Source organism: Zea mays, chromosome 2 (assembly GCF_902167145.1).
Source record: "Zea mays cultivar B73 chromosome 2, Zm-B73-REFERENCE-NAM-5.0, whole genome shotgun sequence".
Taxonomy (NCBI): Eukaryota; Viridiplantae; Streptophyta; class Magnoliopsida; order Poales; family Poaceae; genus Zea; species Zea mays.
In genome coordinates this window covers 8,376,781-8,395,967 of record NC_050097.1, presented here as the reverse complement: position 1 = coordinate 8,395,967, position 19,187 = coordinate 8,376,781, and the positions used below count along the sequence as shown (strand labels likewise).

At 46.3% G+C, this 19,187-nt stretch overlaps 1 protein-coding gene and 1 non-coding gene across 2 annotated transcripts; both read right to left on the bottom strand.

Moving 5' to 3' along the window:
• Nucleotides 1-1,348: 1,348 nt before the first annotated feature.
• On the bottom strand, nt 1,349-1,567 carry LOC111591080 (small nucleolar RNA U3). The gene has a single exon (XR_004856842.1). It is a non-coding gene; the product is annotated as a small nucleolar RNA U3 (small nucleolar RNA).
• Nucleotides 1,568-1,937: 370 nt separating this feature from the next.
• LOC103645899 (G-type lectin S-receptor-like serine/threonine-protein kinase At4g27290) lies at nt 1,938-6,166 on the bottom strand. The gene is made up of 7 exons (XM_020548113.3): nt 4,718-6,166; nt 4,000-4,113; nt 3,522-3,673; nt 3,068-3,317; nt 2,729-2,969; nt 2,446-2,584; nt 1,938-2,345 (listed from the first exon to the last, which is right to left on the bottom strand). Exons 1-7 carry the CDS (start codon nt 6,099-6,101, stop codon nt 2,046-2,048), a joined length of 2,580 nt encoding a protein of 859 aa, XP_020403702.1. The 5' UTR covers nt 6,102-6,166; the 3' UTR covers nt 1,938-2,045.
• Nucleotides 6,167-19,187: the final 13,021 nt, after the last annotated feature.

The following is a 19,187-nucleotide window of genomic DNA, read 5'->3' as shown; positions in this document are numbered from 1 at the left end:
TTGTGTACTAAATAAAATAACAGAATTTAATACAGGTAAACAACCTCAACAAAGAGAGATTTAATTAGGCACAAATAATATCAGTGCTGAAAATGATAATACACTAAAACCCAGACTGTCACGTTGTCTCACTACACCGCTATCATCATCGAGCACACAAATCCGCCCACAACAGTGCAATCACACCTAAGTATTTAATACTAGCAGATTGCACAAAATTAAACAGTAAATAAAATGAGGCAACGAATAACTCACAGCACGTAGATTGTCTACGTGGGAAGACCAGCTCAGCGAACACAAGGTTCTGTCCCAGAAAACCAATTCCGCCGCCCACGTCCGGGCCTGCACGGCGGGAGGTTGACGGAGATACTAGAGCCGCTGACGGAGCCGAGGGAGACGTCCACGGCACCAGCCCGAGAAGACGAACACCGCGCAGCAGGGAGCCCAGGCACCAGGCCACGGTGGATAATAATCAGAACAGACAGAGCACCACACAGGTGCACTGGTGAGACAACGGAGCGCAGGAGAACCTCGCTGCGCACAAGCAGTACACCTCCACCTTCTTCCACCAGCAGGATTACTATCCTCTACGTGCGGCAACAGACGCCCTAAAACCTGCTGCTCAGGTGGGCTGCTCGGCCAGTGGGCCTTGAAGCGGTCCACCCGGGTGGCTTTATTTTTTTTATATATAAATAAAGTGAAAATCTCAAATATGAACAGCACTCCATACCAGAGATTACGTCAAGTGCCCAGCATCATCTTTATATGCTGGCCCGTAGTTGTCTAAGCTTCCGAGTTGGCGCTATGTTTGCTAGCGTTTCGTCAGGATTCAGTTCACAGGGCTGTACATTATTAGCATTCTGTCTTGGGCTGCAGCCCACACGAGTGTACCTGTGGCAACCGAAACCTGGTGTTGAGCATCGTCCGGTGGCAGCGTGCTGGTCAGCTGTTGCTGCTGCCGCAGCCCGCTTGAGGAGCTGAAACTGGAGATGTGCCTTACTGCATGGCTGTTGGCAAATATTGAGATTTGCACTGCATGCTGCAAAGAGATGCATGATACGATGCAAACAAACTGAAGCAGAAGCACAGCAAAAAGAAAGAATACAGCTGTTTGAGAGTAATGTGTGTTGTACACCTTTGCTCTATTAATGAGAAAAATCTAGCAACAGATCTGCCCCTTATTGATTGAGAGTAATGCTGACCACGAAAACAGCTGTTGCGACAGGAATATTTTGCTCAAATTTCCTTCAAATGAAGCACACCAAAAAGAAAGAATAAAAACTTGGTCCGCTAAGAACAAAAAAGAGCAAGATATGTTTCTGGTGGCAGGAAGCAGAAAAAAAAAAGGAGCCTGTCAGACAACCTATGGGCCACCCCAAGTCAAGCAAGCCTGACGGGAACGATCCTCTACAGCTTAAGGACAAAGCATCAGAGCCAATCCTAGCCGTTAGTCACGCTCTGGCCCACAGGTCATGACTCATCAACCAGGCTTAAGTGCTTGCCTCCTTATTAATCAAGGATGCAACGGTACGATCCTATAGAACAGATCCTGTTCAAGTAAGGTCGTGCTGGATCACTCCTGAGCTGACCTTTTAAGTTCACTTCTACGCGTTTGATCAATCGAGGTGGTGCTAATCTGTTTGGCCAGCACATTGCAAACTGGGCCGCAGGCAGGTATTTACTCTCGTGTGTGGGCTTCAAGTTCAAATCGAGCCCATCGAGGCTGCATCGCCTCACCCGAGAAAAAAAAGAGGCAGGGTAAGAATCATAAGATAAGCTTATTTCTTAGATGGTTGTAGTACCTTAGATTATCTCTAGTAAAACTGTTGATGACACTGTTTGTAAATACAAGTTTGAAATAAGGAAACAAGATAGAGCATCTGTTGGAGATAGCGTAAGTGTTAGCCCTTAGTACCGTCATGTCTTTTCGACCAAACAAAACAAAAACGTTACTAATAACAATTATAATCAGTGTAAAACAACAGTACGAAAGTATAAACAAGTGTTATAAGCTAAGCAGCAACGCAGTGCGAGCGCGTCATCTCTTATCTAAAATCGATTGTCTCGTACACCGTCGGTCTGGAGAGATCGGCCTCCAGGAGAGTAGCCAAGGCTGCATTGCCGACGACCGTCGGCACCATGGGCTCGGCAAGCTCCGAGCAGGGGCTGCCTAGCATCTCGACAACCGCGGACATGGCGGGCCTCTCGTCCGGCTTCTCCTGGACGCAGAGGAGGCCGACCTGGATGCACCTGCGCAGTTGCGCAAGCTCGGGCTTGGCAGGCGCCGGTGCAACCGCTGGATCAAGGAGTGCCGTGACGCAGCGGCCCACCCAGAGTCTCCAGGCCTACAAGAAATCAATGACAGTTCTTGCTATTCATTTGTTCATCTATCGAATTGAAGAGAAATCATGGCGAACGGCCGAGGTAGTTCAGTATGGTCTTTACTTCTGAGACGAGGCCTGGCGTGTCACAGTTCTTTCGTCCGCTCAGTGTCTCCATTAAAGTGACTCCGAAGCTATACACGTCGCACTTGAGCGTCGTCTCGCTACCGTCGCTCTGAACGTACTCTGGAGCCATGTATCCACTTGGTACCATAACATTCAGGAACAGAGTGAGTTCCCAGTAAGAAGAAAAAGAAACGATGATGTAAATATTAGTAGTAGATATATAGCACTGAAGAAAGAGCGAGCTGATTCGAAGACAAGCCCACTGCGGTGATCTTTCTTACGCTGTGCCTATCCTTGTCCGAGTTCCGGTAGCTCCAGCGACGAGCAATTTTGCTGTCCCGAAGTCGGCCACCTTGGCCTGCCATCCGCCGTCCAGCAGCACATTGGCCGGCTTCAGATCCCGGTGGATCACGTTGCCGGACGACCCTTCTCCCTCGTGGAGGTGCTTCACGCCGTCGGCGATCCCCTGAATGATCTGCAGCCTCCGGCGCCAGTTCAGCAGCGCGCGTTCTCTAGGTGTTCCTGTCAGTTACAAAAACACAAGCAACATCCAGACAGCAGTTCTTCTTCTTCTTCTTCTTCTTTTAAAAAAACAAGGTTTTATCATGCTTTGCCAGTACCGAATATGTAGGAGTCCAAGCTCCTCCTGTGCATGTACTCGTACACCAGGATCCGTTCGCTGGCTTCGTCGCAGTAGGCAAGGAGGCGGAGCACATTCCGGTGCTGCTTGAGCCCGGACATGAGCTGCATCTCTCTCGTGAAATACCTGACGATTATGTCCGGAAGATCGCCGATCGATTTCAGCCTCTTCACGGCAATGGTTCTCCCGGCTAGCACGTGTAGGAGCGGATGCCCTCTGGGCAACTTGCCCTGCGTTTCAGTTTAGAGGGACATGAACATTGAACAGTAAGTAAATCACTCTGGTGCTCTAACTCATAATGAGACTGGGGATTTGATCAATGCCATGCAAACTGAACATCATCGTCAGGCAGCAAGCTAGGAGCCTGATTCAGTATCTAGCTGGAGAGTTTTGCTTTGCAGCTGGAAAGATGATTAAAATAGCAGCTGACTAACCTCATATACGATGCCGAAAGTGCCTTCGCCTATCACATTCCTTGTGGAGAAATTCCTTGTTGCACTCTTGACAGTAGCCAGAGCAATGGAAGAAACAGAGGGATCTTGGGCTGTTTCAACTGCCTCCGTCATTTGAATTATCAAGTTCCGACCTAGTTCATTAGAGTTTCGTATCAGATACTCCCCTTCGTTGTAAAGTATAAGATATTTTAACTTTTTTTAAGAGTTAAGACATCTCGAGTTGACTTACTAAAATTATGACTCTAATTATATTTATTTGGTACCGTAAATGTCATTGTTTTATCATATAAACTTGGTCAAACTAGAGATACGTTTACTGCAATAATATAACGTTGGAGTGTTGGACATAGGAAGTTGTAATTTACACACTTCTATATTCACGCTAATTCGCTTGTAAACATGGAGAGGGGGAGCCGGGGAGGGGGAGGGGGCAGGGATAGGAATATAGAGGTCATACGCCTTATCCGAACCGCCTGCACAGCGAAGATGGCCAGCATGACAAGGACAATGAAGCCCAATATTGATCCAGCTGCTATGAGAACCACCGTTTCTTTCTTTGACCTTCCTGTCCCTGGTCATGTTTGCAAAAAAAAAAAAGCACGGTATATATAGTTAGTAAATAATAAACTGCATTTTTAGCCCACCCCTCTTTTTTTTTATGCACTTGAATTCAGCTCTGTCCATCCACTTAGAGATGTCCAAACAAGTCGGTAGTTTTGTAGACCAGCGTGGGACCATCCTAACCCGGCTTGTTGGTTATTGGGGTCGTGCCTTAGTTAAAGGCGCGATACGACGGTCTTGATCTAGCACAACTCGATTTTATTTTTTTCCCGTTTTCAAAAAAATGTCTACAGTACACATAATTATAGACTATAAAACATAACAATACATGTGTTTTGTCGGTTAAGTAGGTGTAAATAGGCTTTTCAAGATAACAATCATGATTCAAATTTTCATTTATACATGTTTTTAGCTTTTTTTTTGCTATTTAAACATGACAGGTCGTGTTTGGGCCTCGCTAGTGGCCCGCGGACCGACCGACACTGCCTGCCGGGTTGGGCCGACACTATCCCAATTCATGTTGGGCCATACATCCAGTGCAGCCAAACAGCTAAATTAAATAAGGGTTTGATAAAGCAAAAAAGAAAAATGAAAATTGAGGAGTTGATATATACCAGATGGGGGAGTAGCCTGCCGTAGGTACAGGGTCTGTCCTCCAGCCACGTAGCGTAGGTCAGTGAGGTTTTCAGGCCACATGATGCATCCAGTGCTAACATCATCGCCTCCGCCTTGCACATCTGCCGCGGCATACGCCACGCAGGAGCAGTTGGCAAGGCACTTCGCCCTGCACTCGTCCAGCGTGATGCTCGTGTCCAGCGACGAGTTGAGCGTGTCGGGCAGCTTCACTCCCGGCAAACGGACAAACCCGTCCGTGGTGCCATTGTCGCCGCAGTCCAGCGACACGTTCCGCCGGCACCCGCCAGATGGGTCTCTCCCGTCCCAGTCCGACGACGAGACGGGGACGAAGCCCTGGACACAGCTGCACGGCCACGCCGTCGACGCTGCAGTCTGATTGCACACGCCAGAGTGCCCGCACCTGTTGTAGTGGTCGCAGTCTTCTCGGGGTCCCGTGAAGAAGTTTGCCCACCCTCGCTTGTCCGGCACCCACACGACGCGCACGGCCTCAGCCGTGTAGTTGAGGAGGACGCGGGAAAGGGATGGCGGCGCGCCGGCATTGGCGGCGTAGCTGAAGCTGACCTCGCTCTGGCTCACCGTCACATGGAAGACGAACATGTTCGAGTACGAGTTCATCTCCGGGATGCCGCTGAACCACCGCCCGTTCCACACTCCCGTGCGGTACTTGATGGCATCGCTCGAGTCCAGCATCACGATCTCGGGCAGCAACCCTCCTCGCCTGACCATCGCGTACCGGAATTCCCCCGTCGAGGGGTCGTCGGCGTCCCGCCACGACGTGAGTGACCACCCGCCGCCGCTCCACAGGTTCATGCCGATCTTGGCGCCCGGGAGCAAGGTGTTCGTCGGGTGATCGAACGACTGCCACAGCTTCACCACGTCGTAGTCGTCGCGGCCGCCGTTCCCGTCGAGCAGGACGAGGTTGCCGGACTCGAGTAGCTTCACCGTCGGGGAAGCGGCGCCTGCAGTCGTGTTCGAAGACCACGCCGTCCGGCCAGAACCGTCGAGCAGGACAAGGCTTCCCGTGTCGCTGATCACCAGCACGCCGGAGGTGTCGCCGAGAGGGAGGTCCCGGTTCGCCACCCAGCATACAGCGTCGCTGCTGGAGTTGGCCACCGTGAACCAGATGCCCAGGTACCTCCTTGCCGGCACGCCGCGAGTGAAGAACCCTAATGTGAACGACCCGTTAGCGGAGACCAGGGTCTCGCCGTTAGTAAGGTTACTGCCCTTGCTGAGGATGTCGGATGCAGCTTGTGCGGCGGCAAAAGTTCCGAGGAAAAGCAGGATTGAAGACTGTACGAGTAGGTGGCAGTGGCGGTGGCTGTATCCATGGTGGTGGCTTCTCATGGTGTTCGTCTTCGTCATGATTCATGAACGCTGTTAGTATCCGCACAGGGGACACACGCACGTGACCTTATATGTTGTCTGCCGACTGACTTGATCGGTCAACCAAATTATATGCAGTACCCTTCCCGCTGATAAGAGCAAGCGCGCACCGTAGGGTTCTAGAGTTATTTGCTAGCCAATGGCGCGCGCAAGCCGCCAACGCGCGCGTGGGAATCGGAAAAAAATTTGGTGCAGCACTGCTGCAAACCAGAGTGTTTGCAGCTCCTCACAAAAAAGAGGATAGACCCCACCCGCAGCAACAAAAATGTTATCTGGTGGATCTGCAGGTGGGGTCCATCCACCTTTTTGTGAGAGGCTGTAAAACACTCTGGTTTGCAGCAGTGCTGCACCAAATTTTTTTCCTGGGAATCATAGCATTTTGGGATATTAGTGATCATTACATAATCGACGTACAAACAGTATGTCTTCAATAATATTAAGGGGGTGTTTGGTTACCCCAAACTAAAATTTAGCCCCTGTCATATCGAATGTTTGAACATCCGTTCCGGGTATTAAATGTAGTCGGATTATAAAACTAATTTATCAGCCGAAGGTTAAAAGACGAGACGAATCTAGTCCAGTTGGTTGGGTCTATATTTCATACTCCTATTTAAAAGTCAAACGCTTGATGTGACCCGGGCTAAACTTTAGCAGGAGCAACCAAACACCCCCTAAGTATACATATACGTTACGATGCATAGACAAAATGTATTTAGATATTGTTTTCCAAATCTATACTTATATACTTACTAGGTCAGTACCCGTGCGTTGCAACGGGAACATATAATACCATTATAATTTATATACAAAATGTGTCTTATATTGTTATAATAAAATATTTCATAATCCATTTGTGATCCTAGCCATACATAAATTTTGTTATTTTAATTTAGTTGTTTTACTGCTACATTGCAACCATCAGTATCATGCAAACTTCGATATATGTCATGATTTGCATGGTCTCATTATTGGAGAGCACGTGCCACACCTGCCGGTAGAAGTTCCGTCGTACATCGTTAGTCATCAGGCACGCACCACCATACACGCTTGCTTAAACAAAAAATGCAAGTGTGTGTTTGCGAAGAGAATTAAAGGCAGGCCGGCACAAAAGGTACCCCGACGATGGCGAGTGGTCATTGTTGTCGGTCCACCTCTGCTCACCTCCGGTGTCGAGATGACGCCACAATCCTTGATATAATAGTCGTCGAACACGCGCGATATGGTGAGTACCGATCACTCTTGGCTGGGCTGCCAAATGAAGTGCACCCCGGGCTCATCAGCGAGGTAGTACACCTGGTCGTTGCACCACCGGATGTGCTACTCCTCTACATACATCTTGTTCGAGGACACTCACACAACAACAACAATGGTCATCATTCCAGCGCACAAGAATTCATGGTCGGTCAGTAGCGACTTACGTGGCAGGTTAGGCTTCAGGTGGATGATGAGCTAGACGGCGTGATGGCGTCGTCGTAGGTTGCGATGCCCAGAACAACCCGAGAGTCGTCGACATTGGCGACGACCATGAGGTCCCCATGTTTGACGATGGACAGCGCGGTGCAGCCGCTCTGGACCACGTCCAAGCGGCGGCTGCGCCGGAGCTTGCCGTACACAGCGGCGCATGGGCTATGTAGGACTGCTTCCAGAGTTCGAACTGGCAGTCGCCAACTTTCTTCTCGTCGTCGGTGAGCGACGCCAACGCGAGCGCCTCGTGCTAGTGGTGTTTGTTCGGGGTTTCCAAGTAAGAAACATGGATTCATCTTTGGCATTGGTTTATGAAAATGATTTATAAGTTAGATCCATGGAAAAATATTATGGAGAATAAATGTTACACATGCAAAAAAAGTATTTAAGTTGAAAACATTATTCAAACAAAAGAAATTGCATGCAAGGCTCTTCTTTAAATACTACTCCATCAATCCAAAAATATAATTTAATAATCTCAGTGATACTTATCTACTACTACACATTGTGCAAGAGTAGCAGGTGGGCTTCGGGAGAGATGTATTATATGTTTTTACTATAATAGATGTAAACATAAACACACATGTGGTGTAGTGGTAGCTACAAACACATTTATTTGAGAGGTCGCGGGTTCGAATCCCCTTGGAGCCTGTTTTTTTAATTTAATTTTAGCTAGGCGTGGGATGCACGTGGGAATGGGAATAGGCTTTGTGGGAGGGGGAATGAGAAAGACACGTGATAGTCGGGAATGGAAATGTGAATGGACTTTGCAGGGAGGGGGAATGAGAAAGACAGGCAGCTGGGAATGGGAATAGGCTTTGCAGTGAGGACGGAATGGGAATGGCAGAACACGGAATGGGGCAGCCTAGCCCTTACCGTCTTAATAGGTAGTAGAGATATCACTACTAACTATTAAGTGATTACTGTAGACTGCTCCCGCCCCCGCCTCCGCCCGCACGTCCGCCCGACCTCCGAAAACCCCGCCGCGCTTGCAACTAGGGATAGCAGTGGGTAAGGTACCCAGTGGGCACACGAAGCCATACTCATACCCACTAGGAAAAAATTGTCCCATACCCATACCCATTACCCATCATGGGTACAAAATTACGCCATACCCATACCCACCATGGGTAGCGGGTACCCATACCCATTAACATTACGATAGACATGGTCATTTGAATCGCAATAATAAGTACCAGCATAACAAATGTATCGAACCCAACATAATTTTATCACAGGTTCAACAATACTCAACATTAAATGGCAACATCATGCCTTCAAATCACACAAAACATAGCATTGATTCTTAGGGTTAGCAAATAGCGAGAGCAAATTCATTTTATATCAGACATATAAATCTGGACCCATGTGTCATATATTAGCGGGTTCCCCATCGGGTAGCGGGTATGTGGCAACAGAGAACATACCCACGTCCACCGTACCCGATGGGCATAACAAATGATCCAATAAAATACCCATGGATATCAAAATCCGCCATACCCGTGCCCAAATAGGGTTTTTACCCATCGGGTTTCGGGTACCCATTGCCATCCCTACTTGCAACCGCCTCCGCAAACCACGCCACAAACCCTGCCGCACACAGCTCCTCTGTCGCCTCCACCGCACACAGCATGCGTGCTCCTTCCCCGCTCTCTTCTCGTCTCCGCGTCGCTCAGATCTGCTCTGGCTCCTCGCCACGCGCGCCCTCGGGCCTCGACCCATGGCGCGTCGATCTGCCCGTGGCCCCCAGACCCCGCCACGGCTCCCGACTCCTCTCCCTTCCCTACATCGCGCTTCCACAACAACGCGCGTGGGGCCCCGACAACGTCGACATCGCGGTGCCACACTATTGCCGCGGGCCCCGACATCGCCACACCATCGCCTCCGCTTTCCCGGTGTCAATCGTGGTCGCCACCTCTGCCAACAAATGCCTCCATCGCGCCGAGCTCTCGGCGTGGCCGCGCCATGAATTCCTCAACTCGCCATGGGTCCGCGCGCGGGAGCTCCTCAACCAACTCCGCCAACCCACCGCCCCCATTGCGATCCGCCAATTGTAACACCCTGAATTTGGGGTATAAAATTTCTTTCTAATTATCACCCGAATTCATGTGTTACTCTTCTCTCTCACCCTAGGTTCTATCTCTCTCTCTAGATTCTCTCTCCCCTTTTCCCTTTTAAGTAGAATTAGCTTAAGTTAGGGGAGGTTAATTATTTATTTTTGTCAAAACACTATGGGTCATGACATGTTGCATCATGCTGAGCTTATATATTCTTTGAATTGTTGCACATGTTTGGATTAGTTTGAATTTAAAACTTGAATTGAATTTGGATTGAAAACCCTAGAGAAAAGAAATGGAAAAATAATTAGGAAATTCAGGAAAAAGGAAAAGCCATTCTGGCCCAAACCAGCCCACCAGGCCCAGTCGCGCGCGCTCGCGCCCGCACGCCTGTCGCCCCTGACAGGCGGACCCCGCCTGTCAGCGCCAGACTGCCCCGTGCTCTCCTCTGTCTCCCGCTCGCTGCCCAGTGGGGCCGAGCTGTCGGCGCCGGTTCCCTTCGCCCCCGCGCCCCTCTTCCCTCTCTGCCTTGTGGGCCCGCTCTGCCAGATGCCAAGCCGTTGCCCCGCGCTCCCCTGTCAGCTCCGCCCTCCCCTGTCAGCTCCGCCCTCCCCGCGCCCGCCGTGGACCAGCGAGCGCACACTCACGCACGTCGCTGGGATCCTCGGCCACGTCGCTCTGCCCACGCCCCAGCTACTTTTTGAGCCCCGCCCATGCCCGCACTCAATCCCCGCCTCATTCCACGTAGTCCCGCTCCCGCTCGCGCTCTGCTCACGCCGCCAGACCTCGCCGAAGACCCGCGCCTGCCTCTCCGACCATCTAGCTCGCCGGAGACCGCGCCAAGCCACCCCGAGCTTCGTCCCGAGGTGAGACACTCGTGCCCGTGCTCAGTTTCCCCAATTTCGCTTTGTCGTCGGCCAATTTCGGCTCCATCGGAGTTCGATCGTGGCGGTCCGCCGTGCCCGCGCGGTGACCGGCCAAATTAGCCCGGCCCAGTGCCCCCGCGTTGGTCCCTAAGGTACCCCTCCATCTGCTAAAGCTATCCCAGGCCCTCGAACCAAACAAAGAATAGTACGGCTCTGCTCTATTTTACTCTTCAACCAAACGAAAAATGGAGTGGCTCTGTTCTTTTTGCCAAACGCTAAATAAAACGGTTCCATTCTCAAATACCAGAATATAGTCACTCTATTCTATTCGACTCTCCAACCAAACGCATCCTAAGTATTCCTTGCAAATTGGCCAGGATCATTGAACTCACGTAGTAAAGACTAATAGTAAAAACTTGATCATATTATTCATGTCCGGCAGGGACCAACTAAGAATGGTTAGCGTGAAATCTTTCTGTTCTCTAGGAAATTATCGCACCCGTAAAGGTGCGCCTTTTTAACGGGGAAAGAATAAATCATCTCTTTTTTAGAAAAATGTATGACACCTTTTTTTTTTGAAGAACTGAGCAACAAAAGGCACATGCAGGTCCACTGTGGCCGCTCGACCGCTCGTAGAAAAGCGAAGCCGCGCGCAGCGTCGTTGCTTCCCTGTCTGGCTGATTCAAAACGGATGAGGAAGCTACAACTTACGGCGGAATGCGAAGGGAAGTATAGAAAACACTTCTCGCCTGTAAAAGTGGCCACTTCTAGATCGGCCTGTTTGTGGTGTCGGTAGCGTCATCACTTTTTTTTAATCTTTTATTGGGAAGCTAAAGCTGCAGGATATGAGCAGCCACCCGACACACGTACGCCTCAGATTGAAGCAGCGGTGGACACGCGTACGACCAAGTTTTTTTTACCGACGTGGAAGCTAGGACGAACGGTGCTGCTGCATCGGAGCGCTATGTTCGTCTCTAGTCGTATCGGATGCCATTCAATCATCAATCGTCTCGATAGCTGCTCGTTTGGGCAACCAGAAATTTATATTCTTCGGTCACTCCCTCGCACAGTCAGCCTGACTATATTCTCCAAGAAGAAAGTTCTCAAGGTAGACGCACCAATCATCAATAACCCGTTTCGATTAAATTGGGTCAACTGGAAATTATTGAGGCCCGTAAGTATCTTATTAACGCCCAGTCATCCGACCTCATACGATGGTGGTATTAGTAATTTGTTTGATGTATACAAAAATAAAGAATGAATCGAATAGTACCTCGGGGAGAAAGAGACATAAATATCGATTTTTTTGGGGAAGATTGGCCCCGACCTCTGCTGCGTTATTATTTTTTGCCAGAAAACGCTGACACTTCTCGGACGTGTCATTGCTGCAAGCTAACGTTGAAAGTGCAGGCGTACCGTAGAATTCGCTGAGTATATATATATCAGCAGGTCTTTCAGGAAATTTCCCAGTAGTTGGAACCTGCATGACGGCGTCAGAGGAAAACTGCTGCACACAACGAGGACTAGGTGGATAGGATATGAGAGCGCTCCGGCCGGCCTTCATTATTTGATTCGGAGGTGATTAAGATCAGTGATAAGATAGTGAAACTCGGTCGAGAAAAGTCTGCTCTGCTCACTGTTCGTCAACGTGCGTGCCCTCGTGTGCTTTCACTCCATTTTGGCCCCAGATTATTGATTCCGAGGTAAAGATTAGTAATAAGATTCAGTCGAGAAAGAGCCTTGGGATGACAGCAAAATATGAATCTGTATCAGGTTAATGAGATAAAAAAAAACACGGTACTAAACATCACCTCTGACACACAGATGAACTGCAAACCAAGTTCTAGAACCTGCCATGATCAATCTATCTTATCGCAGATATAGCAATAGTTCCATTAGATCCATACTAAAGTCAAACTCTGTTAGCTTATACTAGCAGATAGCAATATCCATAAAAATATGTCATCCTATATGAAACCAGTTATATGTCAAGAAAGTAGTGTCGGTATCCTACTGTCGATCTATACAGGTTTTAAGTTACGAAAGACAACAACAATACAGAAGGAATTTATCTGTGACAGTAAGAATCTCTATACAGCTAAAAAAATCAAGTTATTCATGCCCCCCCCCTATGGTTTTCTAGTGTCTTTTCATTGTTAATCTGAGTTTTGTCTACTTACAAAGAGACCTGGGAGCCTCAGTTAAGCTGTGAGTAAAAATATATATGGTACATTGAGGCTCCCCTCATTCATCGATTGTTATAATGCACATTCTAGAATTTGCACGCTTGAGTTCATTATGTTTGCAGACCAAAAGTTTGCAAGCCAGTGGCATTTTGTTGCTCCTGTGTGACAAACAATATTTAGTGCTGATTTAAATAAGAAATGGAACGAGTTGGTATTTGACTTCTTGGAGACAGATCTGTGTTGATGTTACTATACTATTGCCTCATCCACTCGGTCACCTCGCCACGGCAGCGACGGCGCGGCCCCATCCACCGACCGGTCGGCGGCAGCACACGACGAGCTAGAAGGCAACGCCACCAACCTCCTCTCGGCCTCTCCTTTATACTACTAGTTAACAGCAGGAAATATGAGAACGTATGTGGTGCAAACCAACCCCTCCGTGCAACCGTGCAAACTTTTAATCTGAACCACATGATGTTGATCCAAGGGGGTGATCGGGGGAGTGGGAGGGGGGATTTGAAAAAATGTGATTAGCAGCGGGTGGTTAAGTGTAAAATTATCCACGCCCCTGTGTCCATTGGATTAACATCATGTGGCCCAGATTAGAAGTTTGCACGATTGCATGGAGGGGTTGGTTTGCACCAGATACGTTCCCAGGAAACATTGTAGGAGAAAAATATATTCTTTATCCTTTATAGTAGTTTACATCAGAGACCATGAGCAACTGAATCTTTCCAAATTTTGTATATGAGCTTCTCATATTTTCAGTTTCACATGTATGCTATGTAATCTGAGATGAAGTGCTTTCTCAAGTTATTATTCTTATGTGTTTCTTTAAATTTACAGATACATTAGTTCGATTAAAGGACTCGCTGAAGCTGGATGACGTGCTTTCTCAAATTATTATTCTTATGTGTTTCTTTAAATTTATAGATCCATTAGTTTGATTAAAGGACTCGCTGAAGCTGGAGTTGTACGAGCTATTCGCTTTAGATTAAAGCCAGTTGTTTGAACTGCTGCAACTGCAATCCATAGCTACAAAAACACTATATAAGCAGTAGACTAGACCGCCCCTGCTCCATCATGCCAAGTAGGGCTCGAAACGAGTCGAACCAGGAGCTCGACTTGGCTCGATGGTTTATCGAGTTCGGCTTGGCTCAAAGTTGACTCACGAGATGGCTCAACTCGACTCATGAGTCACACCCTAGTAAATATAATTATAATATATATTAAATTAATAGTATTTAAATATGAAATATAAAATCATTACTCAATATTATGAGCAATTTAAAATTTAATTTGTCATATATCCATCGTTAAAAACAATACAGTAGTCGTAGCTCGCAAGTCAGAACGGCTTGGCTCGCTTCACCGACAAGTCAAAAAAACAGCCTCAGCTTGGCTCGCTCTTGGATCGCGAGCCTCGAGCTTATTTTGTAGCCCTAATGTCGGGCGCTAAGGTCTCAGCCACCGCACGCCAGGGATCAGGTCTTCGTCGATTTCTCAGTCAACAGTTATGCCCACCCCTTTTAGTCCCTTTTAGTCTTTTTCAGGAACACTCGTCTGAAACGTTTTCTTGTTGAATTGTTTGTCTAATTTGTACTAGTGTATTGCGCGCGCTCATGCGCGCGTTCTAAACAGTAGCGTGAAACATTTCTATGAACATGTTGAATTGGATATAATATCGTGATCATATGTACAATGAAAATAGTAGTTATGGAGCAGATAAGTACATAAGTACAAAGCCAAACTTAACCAGATTATAGCGCTTTCAACAGTTGTAAACCGAGATGACAATAAATATTAAGTAGCATTTGAGTAGCCTATATCAAGAGTTAATTAGAGTTCATTCGTAAGGGTCGCATGAGCATATACAGAACTGGAAAGGCTTTAACAGTTTGGTTATATGTACACAAAAGCATTCTTGCTCCAAAAGTGATGATGCCCTTCATAGGTGCGCAAAACAACTATTTGTATACAAACAAGAAGACAGGATCAGTTGCGCCTAAAGTGCTTGTCAGTTATTATGTTGTGCAATGGTAAGAAGGGATAGTGAAAGAACAATGTACAAACTATATTGTTAATAAGCTTTGCACAACAAAGGATCATAGATAGTGTCATATCTTCATGTAATTCACAACGATCAAATGGTTATCGTTTTCAGGGTCAGTAGAATTTGATCGAAGTTTGTGAAGTCGGCTAGCCTTGATCCTATATGTGCTTTGTGCCACATACTTTTTGGGTGGTGATGACAGTCCGTCTTTGTTAAGATAACTTCTATATTGGTGTAACGCCCTAAATCTCATTTTGAAAATATAGTAATTTTTTTAAAGAAAAGATCTTGAATTAGAATATATTTTTTTCTCTCCTTAGAATTCCCATAACATTTGAAGTCATATCTCCTTAAATAAAAGTTTTATAACAAAAATTCAATAAAAAGATTCTTATATAAAATTAGTCTTTATTGAAGTTTATAAGTATTAATGTGAGAACATTTTTTTAAGAGGTCATACAATATAAACTATTATTCTTAAAATAATTACATGGGTGCTACATATTGAAAAGCAATTTCTTATGTAGAATAAGAAATGATTGGATATATATATAATGAATATTGCACCATGTTGGATTCTGATTGTGCATTTTGTTTGAGATAGAAAATTCAAACGCGGATTCAAAAGTGAATTCAATTGGAATTCGAAAATAAGAAATAGGAAAAGAAAAAAATTGGAAAAGAAAGGAAACTCACGTTTGGGCCGCTTCTCATCCCCTCGGCCCAGCAACCTTCTGCCCACACTCGTCCACGCGGCCACTCGCGCCGACGGGTGGGTCCTAGTGCCCAGTGACTGCTCACCTCCGTGTGTGGCTTTATGTGTCTCTTGCATGTGGGGCCCACTTGTAATGCTCGTCTCCTTCGTCGTCGCGAACCGGGTTGAGCACCAACAGACTCCGTGGATCTCGCGTAACAAACCCCGTCACTCAGGTGCGCGGATTCCGGGGTATTCGTCAAGGTTGTTGGGATTTGGCGAACCACAGATCAAACACCGGGTATAAAACTCGAGCACCATCGCCCCCTCTACAGATAGGCTAGGTCAGAGCGGACAGCACCAAGCCGAGCGCAGGCTGAGCGAAACCATGGGAGGAGAAGAAAGAGAAGAAGGATTTCCGCCGGCGACGAGCTCTCGGGGATCGACTCGGAACTTGCTGGGAGAGCGCTGGGAGAGTCGTGGAGCACATGTGACCGCGAGATTTCTCATAGGAATCCTTTCTCCACTGTAGTGTTACGCATCTCCGTGGCAGTGATTCTGCGCGTCCCAATCGTCGGTGAGAATCAGCTTATTTAATTCACCTTGCTCCATAGTTCGTGTAGCACTGTCCGGGTCATGGATTGGTGCTCGGGCCAATGGTTTGGGCGGGGTCGGCGATGGCGCCGCCGTGCCTCTGCTCAGTGCCGTCGGGCTGGCACCGGTGGGGGAGAGAGAGAAATAAGGGAAGAAGAGAGGCCTTGGGCCATTGGATAGTTAACGGACGATTGAGATTAGGTGTCTAGATACCCCTTCACCAGTTCGGATCCGGTCCGTTGGATCGTGATCTGGCGGCCACCCGCGAATACCAGTCCGCTTATAAGTTTGAACTAATCATGGCCGCTGTTGGTTGATCGGATGGCTGCAGTCGCTTGATACCCCTTTGGCTGTGTGGATTTGCATAAGAGCCCCTGCTCTTTTTTAAATAAACCCGTTGTCCGGGACTGTGGGAAGAGTATCACGGTTTAGTCCCGAATTTTATAAGAAACACCCTGTGCTCTCTGGTATTAGTGGCCGCAGCCTATTAACCTTTAATTATTAGTGAAATTAATGTTTAAGGTGATTTTGGTATAAAAATAATGCTCAAAACTTGTTAAGCCATATTTAATTCATTCTAACTCTGTTTTGCTCCGTTCAAATTGCATTAACTTTGTAATAAAATTTTGTACACCTTAAAAACATTATTTTTATCAGTTCACATACTTTTATAATTGGATAATTATTTAACTTGTGTTAGTTGATTAATCAATCTAGTTATGCCAACCTACCTATAATTATAGTTTGACTAAAACGAGATCTCTAATCAAGATTATAACCTAGATTAGAGTTGAATCAATTATTACTTTAATATCTTCTCTCATATGATTTATACTAACCAATTCATAATATAGTTTAGTAATTTAATCACATAGAACGTCTATAAAATCATAACCCCTTAACCGTAACTCCCAATTTAGCAGTTCTCAAACCTACGATCTCGTAGCAACGCGTAGATTATCATTAAGTAGTTTATTCTTATGTTTGGTGTGATGTTAATTTTTCCTATACCATGTTCGTTTGTATTGCTACGACTAGTGCGAGGTTACGAGCCACCTGAAGAGCAAGTTGGTACATGGAATCTCAAGTGCCAGGCAAGTTGTGCCCTTGATCACTTCTTTTTACCCATTCATGTTCTGATTAATCATAATGATCTGCATAGGTTAATTTTGATGGGACCCAATAGGTCACCCTAGTTTGACTATCTTTATGCCTTGTTTACCACTAAACTTCTGGGTAGTACTTGCTAGTGCTTTATGTGGATTTGGGCATTGAGATACACATTATTCATGATTATACTTTTGTTATCCGTTGTTATTTACTGTTCATGATAAGATCATTATGTTAATTGGAACATGGAGCGACCACCCGGGAAAACAGTGCTACCACAAGGGTTTATGGACGCCCTTGGCTGATTAATTAGGAAAGCTAGTGGAGGAATACCTTACCCGAAAGGGGCAAGGGCAGTAGGGGAGTGGTCAGTGTAGGGAGGTCCTTGGTTGATTTTGCTGCGATGGCGGTCAGGCGAGGGATCCCTGCATTGGAGCTTCCTATAAACTGTAGCGGGTTTTCTGAAGCTAGTGGAACTTTTTAAAGGCCTCGTAGTGTTACCCTGCCTCGCCTCCTCGGTAGAGGTGTATGGGAAGTCGCGATCCCTTGGCAGATGGGTAACATGACTTGTGGGTAAAGATGCGCAACCTCTGCAGAGTGTAAAACTGGTATACTAGCCGTGCTCACGGTCATGAGCAGCTCGGACCCTCACATGATTAATTTATGGAACTAAATTCAATTTGTCATATGCATTGCATCGCAGGTGATGTTGTTACTTTTGTTCTACTACTTAATTAGGTTGGTATTTACTTATACTTAGTAATTGCTAATAAAATTTTGACCAACTTTAAAAGCAATGCTCAGCTTCAACCATCCTCTTTGGTAAGCCTTACACTTCACGTGAGCTCCCACCTTTGGCGAGTTCATGCACATTATTCCCCACAACTTGTTGAGCGATGAACGTATGTGAGCTCACTCTTGCTGTCTCACACCCCCACAGGTCAAGAACAGGTACTACCGGATGAGGCGCTTAGAGGATGCTGCGATGTGTTTGTGAGAGATCTAGGCCGTCGTCTCCCAGTCAACTTTGGGTTGCTGGACCGTTGTCTCCTTATAATGTAATTATTCATTTATTTTGTATAGAACTCCTGTTATTTAGTAAAGATGTGACATTCGATCCTGTGCCATGATTCATCATATATGTGAGACTTGGTCCCAGCACACCTGGTGATTATGTTCGCGCCCGGGTCTTGGTGCCCCCGAAACCCGGGTGTGACAGAAGTGGTATCAGAGGAATGTTGACTGTAGGACGAAACCTAGATAGAACTGGACAACCATTGTCTACTTACCTCTGCTACTCTGATTCTTTCTAAACTTATCTTAATCTTTTCTCATCTATTTCCGCTTTACTCTGATTATTCTTATCTTTTCTTTCTAAAAGACAAAAGTGGATTTCACACTTTGAAATCCTATGCCTAAAGTGACCTTTAGGAATAGGAGACCTACTCTTAGGAACAAAAACAAAACTATTTTTGTAGGTATCTATACACTTGAATGTTTGTTCTTATGATATTTGTCTGATTTGGATCTTTGATTGATTGTGATGAGTTGTGGAGTAATGTCCACAATTACATCTGCATATACATATAGGAAAAAATGCTTATAAAAATAACTAGATAAACTAAATTATCCCTCATTAAAGTATCTAGCCTAACAATATCCATCTAATTTTGAAAGATTCTATCATACATAGATCAATCTTATCTTAAAAGATACTCATCTTATCTTGAAAAGATCTTATGTCACCCTAATAGATCTAACTGACCTCAAAAGATTCTACCCTATCCTTATGGATTCATCTTGCCCTAATTAACATATTTATCCCACTCTAGAATAACAACCACGAGCAGAATATATAACTCAACCAATAGAGTCATGATGAATTGTATAACCTATCTACTCCCACCTAACATCAAACAAGGTTTTGATCTACACCATGTAGTCCATCTCACTCATAACTATCTTAACCATATTCCCCCAACTTCGATGATATACACTGACCCCGACTCAATAAGACCAAGACTGGAGAAGAAAAGATCAA

Bases quoted from the DNA above. Each gene is read 5' to 3' on its own strand.
- LOC103645899 (XM_020548113.3), bottom strand. From the start codon at position 6,101: ATGACGAAGACGAACACCATGAGAAGCCACCACCATGGATACAGCCAC. The intron at 3,674-3,999 runs GTATGACCTCTA...CTAATGAACTAG, and splicing joins GCAGGCGGTTCGGATAAGGC to GTCGGAACTTGATAATTCAA. The intron at 2,346-2,445 runs GTAAAGACCATA...GATTTCTTGTAG, and splicing joins CGCCAGGCCTCGTCTCAGAA to GCCTGGAGACTCTGGGTGGG.